The sequence below is a fragment of the Felis catus genome, chromosome B1, assembly GCF_018350175.1.
Source record: "Felis catus isolate Fca126 chromosome B1, F.catus_Fca126_mat1.0, whole genome shotgun sequence".
Lineage (NCBI taxonomy): Eukaryota > Metazoa > Chordata > Mammalia > Carnivora > Felidae > Felis > Felis catus.
The window spans coordinates 165,038,906-165,062,934 of NC_058371.1; the positions used below are offsets into that span (position 1 = coordinate 165,038,906).

A 24,029-nucleotide genomic window follows, 5' to 3' on the forward strand; every position below is an offset into this window, starting at 1 on the left:
TACTCCTATCCTCTTTCCCAGACGTTGAACTTACATATCCAGTTGTCTACTTAATATCTCTACTTGGGTGCCCCCTGTATATGTCAGATGCAACAAGTCCAAAATGCAACTCTTGAACTTTTTTCCCACAGTCTTGCTCCTCCAGTAGGCTTCTCCACCTCAGGAGATGGCAATTCCAGCCTTCTGGCTGGCGGGAAACTTGAAGTCCTCATTGGCTCTTGTCTTTCCCTCACAATTCTCATTGTGTGGGCCAGAAAACCCTCCTGGCTCTACTTTGAAAACACACCCAGCATCCAGTCAGGTCTCGGCACCCTCACTGCTGCCCCCACGAGGCCGCCATCACTCTTTCTGGACAGCTCTGATAGGCTCCTAACACTAGTTCCCACTGGTTTCTTTGCCCCTCTAGAGTATTTCCAACACCACAGGCAGAGATCCTTGTAAACATAGGTCAGATCATACCACATTTAACTGAAACCTTGTAATGACTTTACTTTTAAGTCTTCGCAAAGCCCTAGGTGGTTGACCCCTCCCCTCTACTGTCCTTCCTGTCTTGCTACATTCTCCACCACTTGCTCTACTGTGGCCACACGGGTTTCTTTGCTTTCCCCATACCCCACACCCCCGCCAGACATGCTCCTGCCTGAGAGTCTTTGCACTGAGACCTCCTTCTGCGGAAATCTTCCCCTGAAAGTTGGTTAATTCCTTCACCTCTTTGAAATTGTTACTTAAATGTCAACTTTTAGTGAGGCATAGCACTGGCTCCTCTCTTTCCCCATGGGGATGCTTTACTCATTCATACACAGAGCTCTCTGATACCCATGCATACCTACCCATGTTAATGTTCAACAAAAAGAAGGGTGTGCTAGTGAGTATGGCATGGAAAGCTGGGTAAGAACGAGTTGACTCACTTGAGCATATCGTTAGATTTTCTTTCTCCTTTCTCATCTTTTATCTTTCACCTCAATCCTTTTATCTACCCAAAGAAACAGTGCTCTCCACAAGAGGAATTCTTGTATCAGCTGCTAAAAGATTAGACATGTTCTTTTTCGTCTAGTCAAATACTCTCGTAAAAGGTAAGAGCGATAGAGGTTGACAGTAACTTAATTTCAAGAAGCATGTAGTATGAAGGGCTAACAGGCTCTCAGTACAGGCTCAGGTGATAAGAGTCTCTGCCAGGTCAGCTTTCTTTTCAGACGTTGAGTTGAACCTGAGCTTCAGACTTTATACAAAGGCTCAAAGACTGAGTGAATGAGGACATTATACAGTCAGTGATTGGTAGGTAGTTTCCGAAAAGGACTCCAAAAATTAACAATCAAAGTATTGAGAGCATTTGCCAATATAAATGCCTCCCATAATACACTAGCAGAGCAAACTGAGAGACCTGGAAGCGGCTCTAGAAAATCTAAAGGTCATTTCAGGATATGGATGTTATTTCAGCAGGCTGTTATCAGAGACCAAAATACTGAAGAGTTGATCATCTTCATGGGTATATACTCTTCAGAATCCAGAGAATACTGAAATCAGGTGGTTCATAATTATCCCCATCATCTGGACATGTAAACTAGTGTCTTAGGCAATATTCCTTTGTATGCTGCTATTATTGCATTAATATTAATCAGTTGCCAGGTGTCTAAATGGAAATCAACTTTGGTGGTGAAGTACCTTTACTTGGTAAAATTATCTTTATCAGATGACCATCAGTAGAATATATGCTACCAAAGGTAGGGGATTATTTTTGTTTTCTTCACTGCTGTGTCCCTAGATGCTAGAATAATGCCTAGCACAGAGTAAACATCCAGTAACTGATTAACAAACGAATCTTCTGTTGATCAATTTGCCATTGATTTAAAGTCCAACATGCACCTCTTAGAATCATAGATGATTGTATAGCATGTCAAGATTGTATAGCATGACTTCTCCTCATGGGATCTTTCTTTTTCACCTTAAGGGCTAAGTCAAAAGGTTATTTGAATGAAGATAATTGGTATAAGAAAGTGAAATTTATGGTTGAAAAATTTCGATACAGATTTGTTACGAGCTCTCTCAGGGTGTTCTCTAAAAAACCCAGAGCTGAGATGGAATGTCATCTCACCTGGTCCCAATCACCTGAAGGGCAGACATTTATCTTTTGTTTAGATAGAAAAATAAAGACAAACTTGAACTTTTACTTGGAACTGATGTCTTTGAACTGACCACAAATAAGGTGACCACACAACTGCTCTGGACAAGAAACTGGGCGCGTGTGTGGTATGGAGGACTGAGCCTGAAGCTCAGACCTCATGATTCTGTGTCTACCTGGCTATATGACTTTGGGCAATTGTTGTCTTAACCACATGACACTCCAATTTCTGTATTTGTAAATCACCGTTTCCCCTAAGGAAGGTGAATAGAATGCCTGCCTGTCTACTTTATGCGGCTGCTTGGAAATTCCAAAGAAGATGTGTTTGAAGTACTTTGCTAGTTGAACAGTTTTACACACCAGAAGTGGAAGTGCTGAATACAAGTTAAGGAGAAATCAAACAGAAAATAAACAAAAGTTATTCTGAGTTTACAAAAATAGTATTGATTAATGAAACTACGAACTTCTAAAGAAAGAATAAGAATAAACAAACAACTTACAATGTAAAACCAAGGGCAGTCACACCTCCCACTGTGGAACCACACAAAAGAAGTCAGTGTCTGCTGAATCAGCCAAGACAGGGGGATATCAATAATCAAAACAATGCAAGCAATGCTATGTTTTAAATTTGATCCAGATTTGATATAACCATACACAAGAGATGGCTTTACTGGAGTAAAATATTTAGGGTCTTAACGATGAAATCTAGATGTTAGGAGCTATTTACGGGTGAACTTTTAGCTACATTTCTGGAGGAATCATCGGAGCCCTAAGGTGGGGAATGCAATAATTCTTCTGAAACATTGCAGCTGCTGAAATGCAGACAGATGGAATTTCTGCAGTCTCTAATATAACACAGAAACAATCCCAACAATAGGATAAACACTTATGCCTTGAAAATGTTCTCTTAACCCTAGAGAGAGGATATTGTATAGACCGGCCAGTAAAATCTTAGTGTTTTGGGTTCTCCTTTTATATCTGGTTTCCTGTGTACCTTTTAGAAGTCTGTGTTTGTAGGTATAGGAACGCAGTCCCGTGCTGAGTCCTCTAAGACTATTCAAAATATAAACATGTTTCATATTTTAGTAGTTGAGGTCCGTAGATGTAATTTGTATTGATACTGAAATGGTAGCATGTAAAGGAAAACCAGACATTTGTTGCTGATCTTTTGACGATTACATGTGAAGTAATATCATAAGAAACTTAAATCAATCAAATGGTAATTAATGTTCAGCAAATCAAAATTCTGATTTCCTTGATACCATTGGAAAATAATTAAGTAATTGCATTTTTTTCTTTGCTTTTTTGGTAATATACTGTGCTTCATTGAGATTGAGGTGACTTTTTCTCATCATATATTAACTAAGAAACTTCTGAGTGCCAGCCACTCTCTTAAGAGATACTTTTCTGCATTTCTAATTCTGAGTTAAAATATTCTGTTATTTCCTAGTTCTCTTTAGTTAGTCAACAAAGCTCATCTCATCAAGGAATATACCCTTCTGGGAGCAGTGACAGCAAGCAGGCAACTGACCACACGAATGATCACACTATCTTTTGTGGAGGGACAGAGACAAAGAGAGACAGAAGTTTTCAAGGGTTGCGTTTATTTACTGTTACTCTGAATTGAAAACTCGTGAAAAACTCAGCTTTTTTCTTTTCTGATTAAAAAAGTCAGACATCATGAAAGCCAGTGGTATGCCCCAGCCCAAAGCTCTTAGTCCCGTGAAAGGAAGTGGGCACGATCCCGTCCTGCACTTTCCCACTGCGTTGCTAAAGCCAGCAGGTGCACATAGTCCACATAGGGGATGCTCCTTAATCACCTGGCTCTGGTAGTGAGGGGGTGGCGGTATTTCTGGGCACCACAAGATTGTAACTATTGGAGAGACAGTTCTTGGCAGGCTAGATATATGCACCCTTATGTTTACTGCAGCATTAGTTGTAAAAACCAAGATATGGAAGCAACCGAAGTGTCCATCAGCAGATGAATGGATACAAAAGATGAAGTATATACATACACAATTGAATATTACTCAGCCATAATAAAGAATGAAATCTTGCCGTTTGCAACAACTTGGATGGATCTACAGAGTATAATGCTAAGTGAAATAAGTCAGACAAAGACAGATACCATATGCGTTCATTTATATGTGGAAATTAAGAAACAAAACAAATGAACAAAGAAAAGAAGAAACAAAAAACCAGACTCTGAAATATGAGGACTAAATTGGTGGTTGCCAGAGTGGAGGCGGGTGGGAGGATGGGTGAAATAGGCAATGGGGAGTAAGAGTATACTTACCATGATGAGCACTGAGTAATGTACAGAATTGTTGAATCATTATATTATATCTGAAAGTAATATAATTAATTAATACAAATAATTAATACATATAAAATAATTAACCACATGTAAACTATACTGGAATTAAAATAATAATTAATTAAATAATTAATTAAAATGGGTAGAAGATCTGAATAGACATTTTTCCAAAGACATGCAGATGGCCAAAAGGTAACTGAAACGATGCTCAACATCACTGACAATCAGGGAAATGCAAATCGAAAGCACAATGAGATACCACCCCACCTCTGTCAGAATGGCTATTATCAAAAAGACAAGAAATAAAAAAGAAAGACAACAACTGTTGGTGAGGGTGTGGCAAAAAGAGAACCTTGTACACTGTGAGTAGAAGTGGAATTGGTGCCTCAACCACTATGGAAAACAGAATGGACTTTCCTCAAAAAATTAAAAGTAGAACTACCATGTGGTCTAGTAATTCCAGTTCTGGGAATTTATCTGAAGAAAAGGGAAACACTAATTCAAAATTACGGGGCGCCTGGGTGGCGCAGTCGGTTAAGCGTCCGACTTCAGCCAGGTCACGATCTTGCAGTCCGTGAGTTCGAGCCCCGCGTCAGGCTGTGGGCTGATGGCTCAGAGCCTGGAGCCTGTTTCTGATTCTGTGTCTCCCTCTTTCTCTGCCCCTCCCCCGTTCATGCTCTGTCTCTCTCTGTCCCAAAAATAAATAAATGTTGAAAAAAAAATTATATATGCATTCCCACATTCATTGCAGCATTGTTTATAATAGTCAAGATATGGAAACAACCAAAGTGTCCATCAATGGATGAATGGTATATACATATGTGTGTGTGTGTGTGTGTGTGTGTGTATACACATAATGGAATATTACTGAACCATTAAAAAAGAACCATAAAAAAAGGAAATTTTACTATTTGTGACAACATATATGGACCTCAAAGGCATTATGCCAAGGGAAAAGTCAAAGAAAGACAAATACCACATGATCCCTCTTATAGGTGGAATCTTAAAAACAAACAAAAGCAAAACAAAGCACCAAACTGATGGACACAGAGAACAGATTGGTGTTTGCAAGAGGCAGAGTCTAGGGGGAGGTGGAAGAAATGGGTAAATATTGGTTTTTGTCTGTATTCGTTTAAATAAATTGAATAAAAAGATCTTTAAAAAACAAATAAAAGACCTTATTTCAAAAAAAAAAAAGTCCATATCTAAAAAAAAACCCCAAAAAACAAACTCATCAAACCATAAGGGAAGAGAGCAAGAGAAGAAGGAACAAAGAACTAGAAAGCAGCCAGGAGGCAATGAACTGAATGGCAGTTAAGTACCTACCTAATAATTACTTTAAATGTAAATGGACTAGGACGCACGCACGTTGTGGTGGCTGTGGGAGGTGCTGCTGCGAAAGGAGGCAGAGGAGGAGATGGGGCAGAAAACTGGTTTGTCCCACAAGAGCATAGGGCATGAGTAGGGCAGGGGTCCTGACTCAGGAGCTTCTGGCCATGCCTGGTCTCTTCATTGTCCTGGAAAAGGTCTGACGTGGGACTGAAATGAGAGGGACTCCGTGTCCCCTGATCTCTGTATGTTATCATCTCGTGTACACCTCATTCCCACAATAGTCCGGCTTGTCCGTTCCCTGATCTGCAAATCCCCATTCCTTCATGGATTTGAAGGCTCTGCTTTCCTCCTTGAATAACTTTGCATCCCTCTCACTTGCTGAAAGTTGGGACAATTTGGATTATGGTGGAACCAATCCCACAACACACTGTGAACACACTCTTCCTTACCAATAACTTGACTGCGGAAGTGATGCAGGAGGCGCTGCAAAAGAAGGCAAGTCTCACTCTCTCCTACCATCTGCCTATTTTCTGACCCTTGAAGCACATAACCTGGAAAACCTGGAAGGAGTGCCTGGTGCTCCTGGCTCTGGGAAACCGTCCATATTTATTCTCCTCACACAGCCCAGGATGCCACGCCTCAAGAAGTCAGCAGCCAGTTGGCTTAAGGGCTTGGAGTTTGCACCTCCAGGCCCATACATCCATCCAAAGCTCCCAACTACCCCACGAGGGGAATGTACAGGGTAGAATTCGGTGTTAACTGCACCCACGGACCGGCCAAAGTCATTTCTGCAGTGAAAGGAATTGTGCGTGTTTCTGTCACTTCTTCTACTAGGACTGGTGATGAAGAACAAACGTGGATTAGTCTGAATTGTAGTCAGGGGGATTTGATGCAGGTGGTGGCTGTTCTTTCTAAGAGCAGACATTTTATCCGAAGACTGAAATTCTGTCACTGGGGAAGCCTCAGCTCCCACATGCTGGAATGGGACAGTTGTGCACGGTGGATGTGTCTGTTTCCTTGGCAGCCATGATTGTGTGAATCAAAAGTCACTTTAAACTATCTCATGGTCGCCTTGCTCTTGAGGTAAGAAGGACCTTGGTGTCTCCAGTCAAAGCTGTGACCCTGTGCACTGGTTCTAGGAGCACTGTGCTGCAGGTTGGCAGTGGCCGACCTTTCCCTCACAAGTGAGATGTCCCGTCGTGATGCTCTGTATGCTGCACCCCAAGGAATAAATGTCATCCTGTGTCAACACAGCAACATCGAGTGAAGCTTTCTTTCTGATCTTCAAGATATGCTGGGTGCTCCCTTAGGAAAATAAGATTAATATTATCCTGTCAGAAACAGACAGGGACCCGCTTCATGTGGTGCACAGCACACAGGAACAACAGGATGACAAAATCGACAAACTGATTGGTTCCCAATGTGAATGCATAACGAGAATCAACGGAGTTGGTATCCTTCTGGAAGAATGTCTTAGAATGTACTTATTTCTGGTTTCTAAATCTGCTTCATCAAATGTTCTGTAGCTCATATGGTGAAAACCATGACGTAACTACCATTAAAGAACAAATATTTATCATAAAAGATGAACTAAGAATATACAATGTAAAGTAAATATTCATTATAAACTCCAGGAAAGATCAACTAAAATCTGTTTACTTAACATTCTTGGTAAGTAGCTCAAGTAATTGTCTCCTTAGCTTAATTAAAGGTGCAATGTGTCATTCTAGATCTTTCTGCCCTTAACCAGTTTAAAAACATACTTTTAGGGGCCCCTGGGTGGCTTAGTTGGTTGAGCGTCTGACTCAACCAACTCATGTCATGATCTCCTGGTTTCTGGGATTGAGCCCTTTATGGGGCTCTGGGCTGACAGCACAGAGCCTGCTTGGGGTTCTCTCTCCCCCTCTCTCTGTGTCTCCCCCACTAGTGCTCTCTCTTTCTCAAAAATAAATATTAAAAAAATAAAAGTGAAAACATACTTTTAAAAAACTTCAGATTGGAGCACTGATTTCTAGGTAGTAGCCTCTAGAGGTTGATAAGGTCTGTCTGTATGTTCCTGTTTCTAGATTACTAATCTCTCACCTAAATTTCAAAATCAGAGGGAGTTTTTTTTTCTTAATATACATGAGCATTATTCATAACTATTATTTTATTGCTTTTAGGTAACTCACCTGTAATTTTATTAGTAATATATAAAAATGGTTAGCTTTCAAAATAATACCAGTAATTATATAATATTAATTTTGTGCCAGGCACTCTCTTAAGTATGTTATAAATATTTTCAATTCTTTATAAACAAGAATATAGTTATTATTATCCCCATTTTACAGATGAAGAAACTGAAACAGAGGTTAAAGAGTTTGCCCAAGGCCACATAGTTAGGAAGTGATGGAGTTAGGACACAAACTCAGGCAGTCTGGCTCCAGAGTCTGTGTTCTTAACTACTTCTTAATCAGCATGGATGATAAGACTGACATAGGAGGTATGTAAGAAATCCTGAAGGAAAAGTAATCCATTTTAACTGGGATTTTCTCTGGGTGGTATGATGGAAGGTTTTTCTTTTGAATGCTCGTATACATGTATATTTCTAATTTATGCTGAGCATGTTACTTTGGTAATGAGAAAAGAGAATCTTTTAAAAATACTGTCTAACATGGGGCTCCTGGGTGGCTCGGTTGGTTAAGCATCCAACTTCGGCTCAGGTCATGATCTCTCAGCTCGTGGGTTCGAGCCCCACGTCAGGCTCTGCGCTGACAGCTCAGAGCCTGGAGCCTGCTTTAGAGTCTGTGTCTCCTTCTCTCTCTGTTCCTCCCCTGTTCACGCTCTTTCTCTCTCTCTCAAAAATAAATAAAGATTAGACGAATTTTACATTTCTTTTGTAGGACCCCTTTCCTACCAATCTTACCTCCTGGAGGATTTGGGATCCTAGCTTACAAATTATTCTTGGTGATTCACCTGTAATATTAATTCACTACAGAAATAACCAATTGGACTGAGCCTTAAGAAATGCACCCAGTTAGAGAATTGGAGGAGGAGCCAAGAGAGGAGGTGGGAGAAGATCAGCAGTGTCAGAAGCCAAGTAGAGAGCTTTGATGAAATACCGTCAACAATGTCCAAGTGAGAGAATGAGACAGCAGACAACTTTGAGATACTGTCTCAGTGGTATTTGCTTCAGTTATTGTTTGTGTTTTATGTGGGGAGAATAGGGACAGAAATTGGATAATACTTAAGAGTTTAATACTTCAACTTAATTGGATAATACTTAACAGTTATTGTGATTGTGCCAAAAATATGCAGAGGGCCTACAAGGAAGGTTTTCTGGGGGAAGTGGGTAGAATTCAGTCAAAAGGTACAGCTTGAACAAACACAGTAAGTGTAAAGAAACAGCACAATGCATTGAAAAAACCCAAGTAACCAATTCATTATTGTCAGGGCAGAAAGCAGGAGGCAGGGAAGGTATGGTCAGAGATGATGCTTAAGAAATAGCCTGGGGCCAGTCATTATCAAACCATTTTAAATTTATGGCACACTTAAGGTATAGCATGATTTTACCTTTAACAGTTAATCAAGTTGAAGGTTGTGGATTCCTTTGGATAGAGTTCCAGAAGGGGTTAATTGATCATATAATTTCTTTATGATTGGTCAAACTTATTGCCAAATAGTTTTTTTTTAAAGAATGACATTACTACTGTAACTTTTTGTTTTTTATTTTTTAAATTTACATCCAAATTAGCCAGTATATAGTGCAACAATGATTTCAGGAGTAGATTCCTTAATGTCCCTTACCCATTTAGCCCATCCCCCCTCTCACAACCCTTCCAGTACCCCTCAGTTTGTTCTCTGGTTTATGAGTCTCTTCTGTTTTGTCCCCCTCCCTGTTTTTATATTATTTTTGTTTCCCTTCCCTTATGTTCATCTGCTTTGTCTCTTAAAGTCCTCATATGAGTGAAGTCATATGATATTTGTCTTTCTCTGACTAATTTCACTTACCATAATACCCTCCAGTTCCATTCACGTAGTTGCAAATGGCAAGATTTCATTCTTTTTGATTGCCGAGTAATACTCCATTGTGTGTGTGTGTGTGTGTGTGTGTATGTGTGTGTATATATATATATATATATACCACATCTTCTTTATCCATTCATCCATCAATGGACATTTGGGCTCTTTCTATACTTTGGCTATTGTTGATAGTGCTGCTATAAACATGGGGGTGCATGTGTCCCTTTGAAACAGCACACCTGTATCCCTTGGATAAATGCCTAGTAGTGCAATTGCTGGGTCATAGGGTAGTTCTATTTTTAGTTTTTTGAGGAACCTCCATATGGTTTTCCAGAGTGGCTGCACCAGCTTGCATTCCCACCAATAATGCAAAAGAGATCCTCTTTCTCCGCGTCCTCGCCAACATCTGTTGTTGCCTGAGTTGTTAATGTGAGCCATTCTGACAGGTGTCAGGTGGTATCTCATGGTGGTTTTGATTTGTATTTCCCTGATGATGAGTGATGTTGAGCATTTTTTCATGTGTCGGTTGGCCATCTGGAGGTCTTCTCTGGAGCAGTGTCTATTCATGTCTTTTGCCCATTTCTTCACGGGATTATTTGTTTTTTGGGTGTTGAGTTTGATAAGTTCTTTTATCAAACAAAGTTCTTAGATTTTAGATACTAACCCTTTATCTGATATGTCATTTGCAAATATCTTCTCCCATTCTGTCGGTTGCCTTTTAGTTTTGCTACTACTCTAACTTTTCTTTACTGGCATGCTAACATTTATAAATAACTAAAAATACCCCCAAATATATCATTTATAGTTAAAAAAAAATAAAGTATCACTGAAGATTTAAAAAAAATAAATAAATGTAAATTGACTAAATTCTCCCACCAAAAAACATGGAGTGGCTGGATAAAAAAAAAAAATTATAATAAAATCCATTTTTTTGTACCTACAAGAGACTCACTTCAGATGTAATGGCACTCAAAGACTGCAGGTGAAGAGATGGAAAAAGATGTTCCATGCAAACAGAACCCGAAAGAAAGCTGGGGTAGCTATGTTTATATGCAACAAAATAGACTTTAAAACAAACACTGTAATAAAAGGCAAAGAAGGGCATTATATAATGATAAAGGGGTCGATCCAATGAGAGGATAATAATTTTTGTAAATATTATGCATGTAACATAGGAGTACCTAAATATATAAAGCAAATATTAACAGACCTAAAGGGAAAAATTGACAGGAATACAAAATAGTAGAGGCCTTTAATACCCCATTTACATCAATGGATAGATTATCTAGACAAAAAAAATCAATAAAAAAACATTGGTCTTAAATGATATATTAGACCTGATGGACTTAATAGATATTTACAGAACATTTTATCCAAAAGCAAAAAAATACACATTCTTCTCAAATGCACATGGAACATTCTCCAAGATAGATTATATGTTAGGCCCCAAAACAGGTCTTCATAAATTAAAGAAGACCGAAATCATATCAAGCATCTTTTCTGACCACAACAGTATGAAACTAGGAATCAAAGAAGAAAACTGGAAAGGTCACAAATATGTGGAGGTTAAATAACTCCACATAAATATATACATAAATATACAATGAGTCAATGACAAGATCAAAGGAGAAATCAAAAAATACCTTGAGACAATAAAAATGGAAATACAAATCTTTGAGATGCAATAAAAGTTGTTTCTAAGAGGGAGGTTCATAGCAATGTGGGCCTACCACAAGCAACAAGAAAAATCCCAAATAGCAATCTAACCTTATACCTAAAGAACGAGAAAAAGACAAAGAAGCAAAGCTCAAAGTTAGTAGAAGTAAGGAAATAACAAAGATCAAAGCAGAAGTAAATGAAATAGAGACTGAAAAGATAATAGTAACTAAGTAACTTGAGCTTGTAACCAAGAGCTTGATCTTGGAAAAGATAAGCAACATTTAAAAATCTTTACGCTCACCAAGAAAAAAAGAGAGAGGGCTCAAATAAATAAAATAAGAAATGGAAGAAGAGAAGTTACAACTGATACCACAGAAATATAAAACATCTTGAGAAACTATGAACAATTCTGTGCCAGAAAATTGGATAACCTAGAAGAAATGGATAAATTCCTAGAAACATATAATCTTTCGAGATTGAATAATGAAGAAATAAAAAGGCTGAATAGACCAATTACTGGTAAGGAGATTAATCAGTACTCAAAAACCTACCAACAACAAACAGAAGTCCAGGATCAGATGGCTTCACTGGTGAATTCTACCACACATTTGAAGATTTTATATATATCCTTTTCAGACTCCTCCAAAAAATTGAAGAAGAAAGGACACTTCAAAGTTCATTTTATAAGGCCAGCATTATCCTGAAACCAAAACCAGACTAGGACATCATAAGAAAGGAAGAAAAGAAAAAGAAAAGAAAAGAGAAGAAAAGAGAAGAAACCAAAGGAAAGCAATAGGCCAATATTTCTAATGAACATAGATGCAAAAATCCATGACATTTTTCACAGAAATAAAACAATCCTAAAATTTGTATAAACCACAAAAGATCATGAAGAGCAAAAGCAATCTTGAAGAAAGAGAATGAAACTGGAGGTATAATGCTCCCTGGTTTCAAACTAGATTATAAAGCTATAGTAATCAAAACAGTACGGTATAGGCATAAAAAACAGACACATGGATCCTTGGAAAGGAATAGAGAGTCCAGAAATAAACCCGTGCGTATATGGTCAATTAATTTACAGCAAAGGAGACAAGAATATACAATGGGGAAAGGACACACTCTTTAAAAAATGGTGTTGGGAAAACTGGACAGCCATATGCTCAAGAATGAAACTGGACTACTCTCTTACACCACACACAAAAATAAACGCAAAATGGATTAAAGACTTGAATGTGAGACCTGAAACCATAAAATTTATAGGAGAAAACATAGGTGGCAAGCTCCTTGACATCAGCCTTAGTGATGAATATTCGAATCAAATTCCAAAAACAAAAGCAAAAATAAACAATTGGGACTACTTGGAACTAAAAACCTTCTGCACAGCAAAGGAAACCATCAACAAAATGAAAGGCAAGCTACTAATGGGAGAAGATATTTGCAAATGATGTAACTGATAAGGGATCAATATCCAAAATATATGAAGAACTCATACAACTCTATAGCAAAACAACAACAAAACACAACCTGATTTAAAAATTGGGCAGAGGATCTGAACAGACATTTTTTCCAAAGAAGACATACAGTTGGCCAACAAGCACATGAAAAGATGCTCAACACCACTGATCATCAAGGAAATGCAAATCAAAGCACCATGAGATATTGCTTCCCAGCTGTTTGAATGGTTATTATCAAAAAGACAAGGAATAGCAAATGCTGACAAGGATATGGAGAAAAGAGAACCTTCATGCACTGTTGGTGCAAATGTAAATCGGTGCAGCCACTATGGAAAATAATATGGAGGTTCCTCAAAAAATTAAAATAGAGCTACCACACTGATGTAGTAATTCCACTTCTGGATATTTATCTGAGGAAAACGAAAACATTAAATTGAAAAGATATATGCATCCCTACATTCATTGAGCATTATTTACACAAGCCAAGATATGTAAACAGCCTAAGTTTCTATTGATAGATGAAAGGATAAAGAAAATGTGATATACACACACACAAAGGAATACTACTCAGCCAAAAGAAAAAAGAATGACATTTTGCCATTTGTAACAAGATGGGTGGACCTTGGAGGTACTATGCCAACTGAAATAAGTCGGACAGAGAAAGACAACTACCATATGATCTCAATTATGTGTGGAATCTAAAAAACAAAACAAAGGAACAAAGAAGACAAAACAAAACATGGAGATACAGAAACAGAATGATGGTTTCTAGAGGGGAGGGAGGTTGGGTGTGAATGAAATGGGAGCAAATGGGGGTCAAGAGGTACAAACTTAGTTACAAAATAAATAAGTCATGGGGATGAAATATACAGTAGTCAATAACATTATGGTGCATATTTGTAAGTTGCCAAGAGAGTAAATCTTAAAAGTTCCCATCACAGGGGCGCCTGGGTGGCGCAGTTGGTTAAGCGTCCGACTTCAGCCAGGTCATGATCTCGCGGTCCGTGAGTTCGAGCCCCACGTCGGGCTCTGGGCTGATGGCTCAGAGCCTGGAGCCTGTTTCCGATTCTGTGTCTCCCTCTCTCTCTGCCCCTCCCCTGTTCACGCTCTGTCTCTCTCTGTCCCAAAAATAAATAAATGTTGAAAAAAAAAATTAAAAAAAAAAAAAAAAAGTTCCCATCACAAGAAAAAAAATCTGTAACTTTCACTGGTGATGGATGGTAACTAGAACGACTGAAGTGATCATTTGGCTGTGCATACAAACATTGAATTATTATGCCGTGCACCTGAAACTAATATAACGTTATGTGTCAATTATACTTGAATAAAAACAGACACCATCATTATAAGAACATTTGTAAAATACAGAGGAAAATAAAACGAAGAAAATAAAAATTGCTTTTAATCCCAATACTGGGGATAATCACAGTAACCATTGATTTACTTCTTTCTAGGCCAAATTATATTTTTTTTTGTACCAGTGTTTTTCCACTTAAATTATCTTGAACTTTGTCCTAAGACATCGAGTATTTTCGGCAGTATACTTTTCAATGGCTCTAACAGTATTTCTTATTATGAATGTAACAAAATTTATTTAACCAGCCTCCTACTATTGCATAGTTCTTTTCTATCATTTCCTCATTATAAATCATGATTGTACAAATAGCCTTAAAAATAAAAACTTGCACTTATTTATAATGATTTCCTTTGTATGAAGTCCAAGAAATAAGGCGCTTGGTGAAAGGTCATGCACATTTGAAAGGCATTTGATGCACGTTACCAAGTATTTAAGTCTATTTTAACACCCATTTTATTTTGAAAAGGAACTGATTTTGCCTTTTGTTAATGATTTTCCTTAAAAAAAAATCTCTCTAGCTTTTTGTCTTACACTTGTCTACTGTAATTTTGAAGCAATTGAATATTGATTAAAAAAAAGAGTACCATAATACTAAGCAAAAAATATTAAAATGTAACTATGCTGAAGAAAAGAATGAAAAAATCCTTAGGTCATGTTTCACATTCCTTATGCCAAAACAGACTCTGATATAGTCAACTGACATCCTTTTAAGGCAAGTAAATATATTTCACTACAGATCAGGGTGTCTCTAGGCCTGGTTCAAGCACACAACGATGGACTGTTTTTACTGTAACTTTACTGTGCAGCGTTGGGTAGCATTTTAATTTTTTTTAATGTTTATTTTTGAGAGAGGGAGAGAGAAAGGAAGGTGGAGCGTGAGTGGAAGAGGGGCAGAGAGAGAGGGAGACACAGAATCCCAAGCAGCCTCCAGGCTTTGAGCTGTCAGCACAGAGCCGCATGGGGGCCTTCAACTCACCAACGTTGAGGTCATGACCTGAGCTGAAGTCCGATGCCTGGTGCAGCAATTTAGAAGGAGAGGGTTGGGGTTTTTTGTTTGTTTGTGTGTTTGTTTGTTTGTTTCTTTTTTTTTTTTAATGTTTGTTCAACTAACAGCACTTCATTTTTAAATAATTTGCAGTTAAGAAAAATATTCACATCTGGTATTTTCCCCACATAAATCGTGCAATTGATAAGAACACCTACCCTCTTGTGCTCTGAACACGGAGACCTCTCACCCCGCAAGCCTAGTGCTGAGTTTTCTTCTGCGTTTCTCAGGCAAACACTGTTTGTATTATTCCCAGGCAATTTCACCATTCATGTTCTAGAGGGCCAAAGGAAACTCGGTGAGGGAATGTGGACACAAATCCGTTGGAGAGCAAGGGAAGGTTTTCCCTCTGTTCTTCATTTCTCCCACTTTCGATGGGAAAACCCTTCTGACGCTGTGTTCCCACCCTTGTATTTCAGCGCTGTGCGGAGGGGGCGAGAGCTTTCTGTGCGCCAGCGGGTACTGCGTGCCCCGGAAGCTGCAGTGCAACGGCCACAACGACTGTAACGACTGGAGCGATGAGGAGCATTGCAGTAGGCGCGGGGCCCTGGGGGTTGTGCGGGCGGCCGGGTCCTAGTCAGGCGCCTACAGACCACAGCCATTGCATTGTCAGAGCCTGCCGACCACCGGCCCTTGCGTAGACCACTGCTAGTTTGCCTTTCTAAAGTGAGCCAACGGGTACGGGGTTTGCGAGCCTTTCAAAGGCCTCATGCCCTTAGCAGGGCAGGAGCTGGAGGCCGCAATGGAGCTGCTCAAGGACTGGGGCGTTGTGTTGCCTCAAGTGCTCAAAATTGCAAGAAGGCTTTTTTGTTTATTTTGTTTGGGGGAGGATTTTGTTTTTGTTTTTAAAGTTTAATGAGCTATAAAGGTCAGCTTTTTGGAAAAGGACGTTTTTAATAGGGAAAATTTTCACCCTTGTGATGCTTAACATTCCAGGTCCAGCAGATGCAAAACCTCTTGTTTAGGTTTTCTCGAAACCTGGAGAGAGACCATGGTGTTAACTGTTTTGAATCCATGCATTGATAGATTCAGCCATAAACATCGTCAGTTTGTTGGCTATTGATTTGATTGCTTGTTTTGACTCGATTGCTGGGTGGCTTGTCTAATATTGTAGTAGTCTGCTTGGGCTGCCGTTCAAAATACTGCAGACTTCATGGTTTCAATAGGAGAAATTTATTCTCTCCCAGTTCTGGAGGCTGGAGAGTCTAAGATCAAGGCCAACCAAGGTCAGTGTCTGGTGACAGTTCTCTTGGCTTACAGGCAGCTTCCAGCTTCCTATGTGCTCACGTGACCTCTTTGGAGGCAGAGAGGGACCGGGAGAAGATGGGAGAGGGTGAGAGAGAGAGAGAGAGAGAGAGAGAGAGAGAGGGCTCTGGTGCCTCATCCTCTTATAAGGTACTTAGATTAGGGCCCCACTTTTGTAGCCACATCTAAGCTTTATCACCTTCTTACAGATTCTGTCTCCAAATACAGTTATTTGGGGGTTAAGGCTTTAACATACACATTTTGAGAGGACGTAAACATTCTGGTCCTACATATATATATATACATATATATATATACACACACACACACACACACACACACACTCCAACTTTCAAGTTGTTTTGCACTTATGCAACAGATGAAAAAGAAAAATTCATCTCAATAATACATTGCAGGATTTGCATCCAAAGCAGAACGATATGTAGTGTTCTAATTGCTTTTTAATGGTTATACGACCAGCAAAAGTTACCACGGGAAAAGCTGTGTTTTACTCCCTGTAGGAGTTGCCAAGGCTGTATGAGAGCTCATCACTGTTGACCTTAATTGAGAGGTTCTTGTGGTCTCTTTGCCAGGTGGACCACCTTTTGTTTCTCTGAAGGATTAGGATGCTTATTTATCATAAGTGTTGAAGGCAGTATATTATGATAATATTTCAGGTCAGCGTTTCCCTAACTCATGTTCCATAGTTCCTCAGTCTTGAAAACTGCATGAGAAAAAAAAATAAATTTGAGACATTCTGCCAAATCTACTTTTTAGAGAGTTGCAACACATACACATTGCAAGCTCTGAGAAATGCAGTTAAAAAAAAGACTTACTGGGGTGCCTGGGTGGCTCAGTTAGTTGAGCGCCCGACTTCGGCTCAAGTCATGATCTCACGGTTCGTGGTTTCGAGCCCTGCGTTGGGCTCTGTGCTGACAGCTCAGATTGTGCTCCTGTCTCTCTCTTTCTCTCAAAAATAATAAACATTAAATAAATAAGTAAATAAATAAATACTTATTAATTTTGCTTAGCTTCGTATTTTCTCAAAATTATTTGTTCATTTATACCCCTACTTTTATTTATTTATTTTTCATGCATTCTTTTATTTATTTTGTGTAATATCTAGCATCCTATGGAACTTCAGATATTTTGGAAATATTTTCACTATGACATTTGTTTTTATATTCTGGAATGACCTGTTCAGAAAAGCCTGTGGCATGTGATTTTACATGAAAAACACTTTCACAGGATGTATACTTACATTAGGGAGTACTGCTGTAGAATTAGGAGGAAATATTTTATAGAGCACCCACAGTAGGGAATTTAAAATGATTCAATAGAATTATGGAAATTATGGAAATCGTGGTGGAATCTTTTCCTTATCTCCCAATACAGCCCATGTGGGCATTATTAAAATTCTGCATGTGCCTCTACTCCCGGTGTGGGCTCACACTGGCCCCTCATTCTGTTCCTTCACTGCAGTGAGCACTGCACTTAAAACAGTAAGAGCTTTCTGCTGCATTGGTTGCAATGGATTTTGAAGGAGCGAATTTTCCAGTCAGTGACTGAACAAGGAAGGTATTACTATTCTATAAGGTATATAGCAATGTCCTAGGAACTGAAAGTTTATGAAGGAAGATACGGGCTTTCCTCATGAGCATACTTCAAAACCCATGTGGCTTGGTCAGTTGAGGAAATAAAATACATCCCTTCAGAATATTTGTCTATGAAAATGCTTAGTTAGACATTGAAAGCCTTTGCGTGTAATTGTTTCCGGACTCACGAGGACATTTGATTCTGAGTTTTAACCTTCAGTGCTTGTGGCATTTCAGTGCGTTCACTGAGGGTGCCACCCTCCCGCTGTCCACCACCCTGTGGTGAAGGAGGAGTGCTAAGTCTGAAATAGGGCATGGATGCAAATCAGAGCGTGAATGCAGCCTGCATACTCCTGAAGGGAGAAGACGGTTTTGCTGGGCATTCCTAATGAATGAGCAGAAAGATATGCCGGTTCCCAGGGCGCTGGCAGGTATAGGAGGAGGAGGACTCCTCCTCTATGCTAATCAACTATGCTGGTAGCATTTATTTACATGATGTGATTGCATTTTTAGCAGAGGAGGTATTATCCCTTTTTGTCCAGCTGCAGTGCTGAGGTTGACAGTGATGAACAAATTTGCCACTTGTTCAAAGTGCTAGATTTGAACCTGGTTCTCTACTTCTCTACTATTTGTTTGTTTGTTTTTATTGAAGTGTAGTTGATACACAAATGTCATATTAGTTTTAGGTGTACAACATAGTAATTCAACAATTCTGTACGGTACTCAGTGCTTATCACAAGTGTAGTCACCATGTGTTACCTTACAATATTATTGACCACATTTCCTATGTTGTACTTTTCATCCCCATGACTGATTTATTTTATAACTGGAAGTTTGTATCTCTTAATCCCCTTCCCTTATTTCACCCATCCCTCCAGTCCCCTCCCCTCTGGCAATCATCAGGTTTTACTTCGTATTTATGAGTCTGTTTCTGTTTTGGTTTGTGTTCTAGATTCCATGTATACATGAAACCATAATGACATTTGTCCTTCTCTGACTTATTTCACTTAGCATAATACCCTCAAGGTCTACCCATGTTGTCACAAATGGCAAGATCCCATTCTTTTTTATGGCCCCAAATATTCCATTACACACACACACACACACACACACACATACACACACACACACACACACCCCACATCTTTTTTATCCATTCATCTATCAATGGACGCTTAGGTTGCCTCCACATCTTGGCTATTGTAAATAATACTGCGGTAAGCATAGGGGTGCACATATCTTTTTGAATTAGTGTTTTCATTTTGGGAGGAGTAAATACCCAGTAGTAGAATTACTGGATCATATGATATTCCTATTTGTAATTTTTTTGAGGAACCTCCATACTGTTTTCCACAGTAGTTGAACCAATTTACATTCCCATCAACAGGGCACAAGGTTTCCTTTTTCTCCACGTCTTCGCTAACACTTGTTGTTTCTTGTCTTTTAGGAACCAGCTATTCTGACAGGTGTGAGGTGATATCTCAATGTGGTTTTGATTTGCATTTCCCTGATGATGAGTGATGTGGGGCATCTTATGTGTCTGTTGGCCATCTGTATGTCTTCTTTGGAAAAATGTCTCTTCAGGTCCTTTACCCAATTTTTATTCAGATTATTTGGGGTTTTTGGTATGGAGTTGTATGAGTTCTTTATATATTTTATATACTAGCTCTTTATTGGCTATGTCATTTGCAAATATCTTCTCCCATTCCATAGGTTGCCTTTTTGTTTTGTTGATGGTTTCCTTCACTGTGCAAAAGCTTTTTATTTGGTGACGTCCCAACAGTTTATTTTTGCTTTTGTTTCTTTTGCCTGGGGAGACCTATCCATAAATGTGTTGCTAAGGCTGATGTCCAAGGCATAACTGCGGGTATTTTCTTTTAGGAGTTTTGCGGTTTCAGGTCTCACATTTAGGTCTTTCATCCATCTTGAGTTCATTTTTGTGTATGGTGTAAGAAAGTGGTCCTGTTTCATTCTTTTGCATGTGGCTGTCCAGTGTTCTCAATACCATTTATTGAAGAGACTGTCTCTCCATTATAAATGCTTGCCTCCTTTGTTGTAGAGTAATTGACCATACAAGCGTGGGTTTATTTCTGGGCTGTCTATCCTGTTCCATTGATCTATGTGTCTGAATCCAGCCTTGAATGGGTCCAAATCTAATTGTTGTTTTTCCCAAACTGTGCTGCCTTTCACTTGCTCTTGTCCGTGTAAGTTCAGACTTGGTGAACAATTATATTCTGATCACTTATATGACAGGAAAATGTTTATTTTGGATGCTCTATTATACTTTGGGTGATGATTGTCTATTACACCGGCGTGCCAGGTATCTGGGACTGCTTACGGACTTTCTCCACTAACTAATTTTGTCATGTCCTTCAGTCTCTTCCTAAGTATTTGTAGAATGAATGGACTTCCAACCACCTGGAATAATTTTAGTGGGGTAGTGAAAATATTTTCAAAAATTAAGGAAAGTTTTCTTTTAGAAATTTCTAACTCTGTGACTTTAGGCAGGCTACCTACCTCTCTGTTCCTGGGTTTCTTTGTCACTGAGGCTGGCTGCACTTTAGCACTGCAAGAAGCCCCACCTGCAGGGATCCTAATCCAGTGGGTCTGGAGGCGGAGCCCAGCAGACCTTCGCAAAACTTCCAGGGTAACTCTAATATACAGCCAGATATGAAACCACTGGACTAGAGGGTGTCTGGTGTCTCTTTTGTTGCTCACATTCTATAATCTTTTGATTGTATAACCAGCTCTAGAACAGTGTCTGGTAGATAACTAGTGCTTAGCAAATGAATAAGAAAGCTTCAAGAAAAACGGTTGTCACAAGGAAAATAGCGGCCACAAAGTCCACACACTTTATGCCACCTACAATCACTGTCAAATACCTTTGGAAATCATTTGCTCGGAATTTAGAGTAAAATTGGTTGACTTATATTTTAGTATAATTATACTCTAAGCTATACTAATTATACTATACGCTAATTATGCTGTGTTAACTACTTATTCTAAGTATAATTAATTACACTAATGATCACAACGTGTAGTGATTACTCGTGGTGGACGTTCTGGAGTCAGGCTGCCTGGGTTCCTCTCTCTGCTTTGCCATTTCCTGCTTCTGTGAACTTGGGGAAGTCACTCAATCTCTCTGGGCCTCAGTGCCCTCATCAGTGAGATGGAAACATTAACAGTAACTATCTCTAGAACTATTGTGCAGAATGCCGAATCCTTGGCTAGAAAGCACATAGCCCATTGTCTGTCTGGCATGCTATAACCCTTTCAAGAGTGATAGGACTTCTGGTTGCTAGTGTGGTTATTGCGTTTTTATTCACCACATCTTTGCTCCCCACGCCAGCTCACCTCCACCTCTGCCCACCACCTCTCACCTCCAAGGTGTAAAGGATGGTCACCGGAAGCCATGAAGGCAGCTCATAAAGGTCAGGGGGGTACATTGAAGAGGAAACAGAAACATGAAAACATCCACCCCAACTTTAAAACCAGCACCACGTGAAACTATTTTAGAAAAGAAGCACAAAAGAAAAACTGGTGTTCCATATGATGTTTCTGAATCACCAAAAATGACCACACTGACCATATTCTGTTTCCTAAAAGGCAGGGATGCAAGTACATATTAGAACTGTTTCCATCAAAATAATAAAAAGGAAAATATTACTCTGTACACTGAAGGAGGAAGCTTCAGATGTCTGGAAAATTCGCTTCAGTTTAGTAGCAATCTGATTATACAAATCAGTAAGAGTATTGAATAGTCTTGAATTCCTGCCATGTGCGAAGCATGTTGTAGGCACCCACGAGGTATAAAGACCGTTAAGACACGGTTTCTTTCTTCAGGAGTCTTTGAGTCTAATCAGAGGAATAACATGAATACGGAGATCATTGAATATGGTACTTTAGAGCAATACAGTAGAAGAGATGTCACAAAGGGAAAGAAGACTGGTGCAAACAAAAAGGCAGGGGCCGTAGGTTCTATGACTAGATGACAAGGGCAAGTTCATTAGGAGTAAGATTAGTGTGAGAAAGCTGATGAAAAGATGGGATTGAAACCAGGCCTTGGACACAGGTGATGTTTGGAAAATCTAGTTCAGTGATTCTCAAGAGAGGGCAGTTTTGCCCCCCTCTCCCCCCTCTGAGGGGACATTTTGCAATGTTTGGAGACAAATTTGACTGTCACGAGTATGGAGTTTGGAGGAGGTGCTACTGGCATTTAGTGGATAGAGGCCAGAGATGCTGGTCAGCATCCTACAATGCACAGGATCGTCCCCACAATCAAAGAATTACCCACTCCCAATTTGTCAATAGGACTGCTATTGAGAAGTCCTCCTTTAGAGCTAAAAACAGTCAGAAACCCCAGGAGTCAAGAAACCTGGGTAACCGTAACGAGCTGGGCAACTGCAGGCAAACTATTTAACCTCTCTGGTTGTCTCAAAATGAGGGCGCCTCTGGGTGGAAATTGAGCATCCATACTTGAATCTTGAATTGAGGCAACACAATTATGTTCATAGACTTGTAGAGATTGAGAAAAGTGAATGAAGCTCTTGATAAAAACTTTTCTGTTCCTTAGTTTTCTCCTTTAATTTAATGATAATTTTGAGGGATGAAAGTTAGTAGAGTAAGATGCCAAACTGAAATAAATATCAACATGGAAGAACTGCAGAAGTAACATTTTGTATCAGGTACTCATTAAAGAAAAAAAAATCTGTATCTAGAAAAACATCTACCTTAGGTTATGTAAAGTTATGCTTGTATTGAGCAAGAAAATCATAGCAAGAAGCTTTTGAAAATTTTGATTTGTTGGCCCTAAATGGTGCTGGCATCTCTTTTCAGTCCAAATAAACATTTATTCCAATAAAAGGAGGCACTGTGATCTTTGCTGTTTGCTATGCATTTCTGGCTGCGCAGCGCCTCTGGTTAAGGTTCTGTGTGTTTACTAATCACGCAGACCTCAGGGAGGTAACAAGTTGTTTTCCAAATGCAGCTCATTTTGTATCTATCCTCTGAAAATGGCTTCTAACCAAGGAAGTGGTAACAGTGGAAAGTTCAATCTGCACCTGTGTGAATAATGAGGAATTAAAAAAAATGCTTGAGTCATCTCCATTTATGAAATAAATGTTTATTTTTATGAAACAATTTAATAAATGACAGCATTAATTGAAAAAAATATCTACAGCAAGGTGTTTTAATATGCAACGTTTTTAGAATGGGCCTCACAGAAGGGATGCATGAATCATTGGAGATTTGTGGCGTGTTCCAAGGTTAATCAGATTCTAAAAGAAGTATTTGATTCCCCAGTCTTACCATTAAAAAAAAAAAAAAGTGAAATGTACTGCTTAAAAAAAAAGAAAATTAACTCATATCGTTTAAAATATGTCACCCCGTCCACCCCACTCCCTCCTCTGGGGAATGCAAATACTTTTGTGCGATGGTCAAATTGAGGCCCCTGGTTATTGCTGATTCTAGCATACTGACTGAGTCAAAACCTGCTACAAGAGTAATTTAGATTAAAAACAAAAACAAAACAATAATAAGAAAGATTTTTTTCAAATTTCCCAAGGAAATGTATATATTTTGATGCACAAATTCCCTAACTTTGCAGAGTGGGCAGGAGAATCAAAGTTTGTAACCTTTCTTGACCCAGCATACATACAGCGTGGGGTGCAGGGTGGGGATTTAGCGCCCTCTGCTGAATGGGAGGAAATAGTCCTGTCAGGTGGAAACTGGGACCTCTTTTTAATTATTTTCCTTTATGATGGTCATCCTTGTTATTAAACTTATTCAGCCTGGGCGAAATAAATAAAAAGCACTTCCAGAGTTCTGTGTGTGTAGAAGTGGGAGCATGTATGTAGACACGTGTGTGTGTTGTCCACATACGCACCCTCTTAATGTAGGCACTGA

The 24,029-nt window shown here is 39.2% G+C and overlaps 1 protein-coding gene, 1 long non-coding RNA gene and 1 pseudogene across 14 annotated transcripts in view; 2 read left to right on the top strand and 1 right to left on the bottom strand.

The window, feature by feature from the left end:
• The window catches only part of LOC109499184, a 30,172-nt gene extending 14,221 nt beyond the window's left edge, over positions 1-15,951 (bottom strand). Inside the window, exon 1 of the long non-coding RNA XR_002156377.3 lies at positions 15,444-15,951. This is a non-coding gene — a long non-coding RNA (uncharacterized LOC109499184). The remainder of the gene's footprint in view (positions 1-15,443) is intronic.
• CORIN (corin, serine peptidase) overlaps positions 1-24,029 on the top strand; it is a 257,422-nt gene that overhangs the window by 143,830 nt on the left and 89,563 nt on the right. For 12 of the 13 annotated variants that reach the window (XM_045056421.1, XM_019829551.3, XM_045056418.1 and 9 more), the window contains exon 6: positions 15,705-15,818. The exons of the other annotated variant lie outside the window; for it this stretch is intronic. In XM_045056421.1, the coding sequence (XP_044912356.1) occupies positions 15,705-15,818 (114 nt within the window). The remainder of the gene's footprint in view (positions 1-15,704; positions 15,819-24,029) is intronic. 13 annotated transcript variants of the gene reach the window in all.
• On the top strand, positions 5,617-7,633 carry LOC102900901 (annotated as a pseudogene).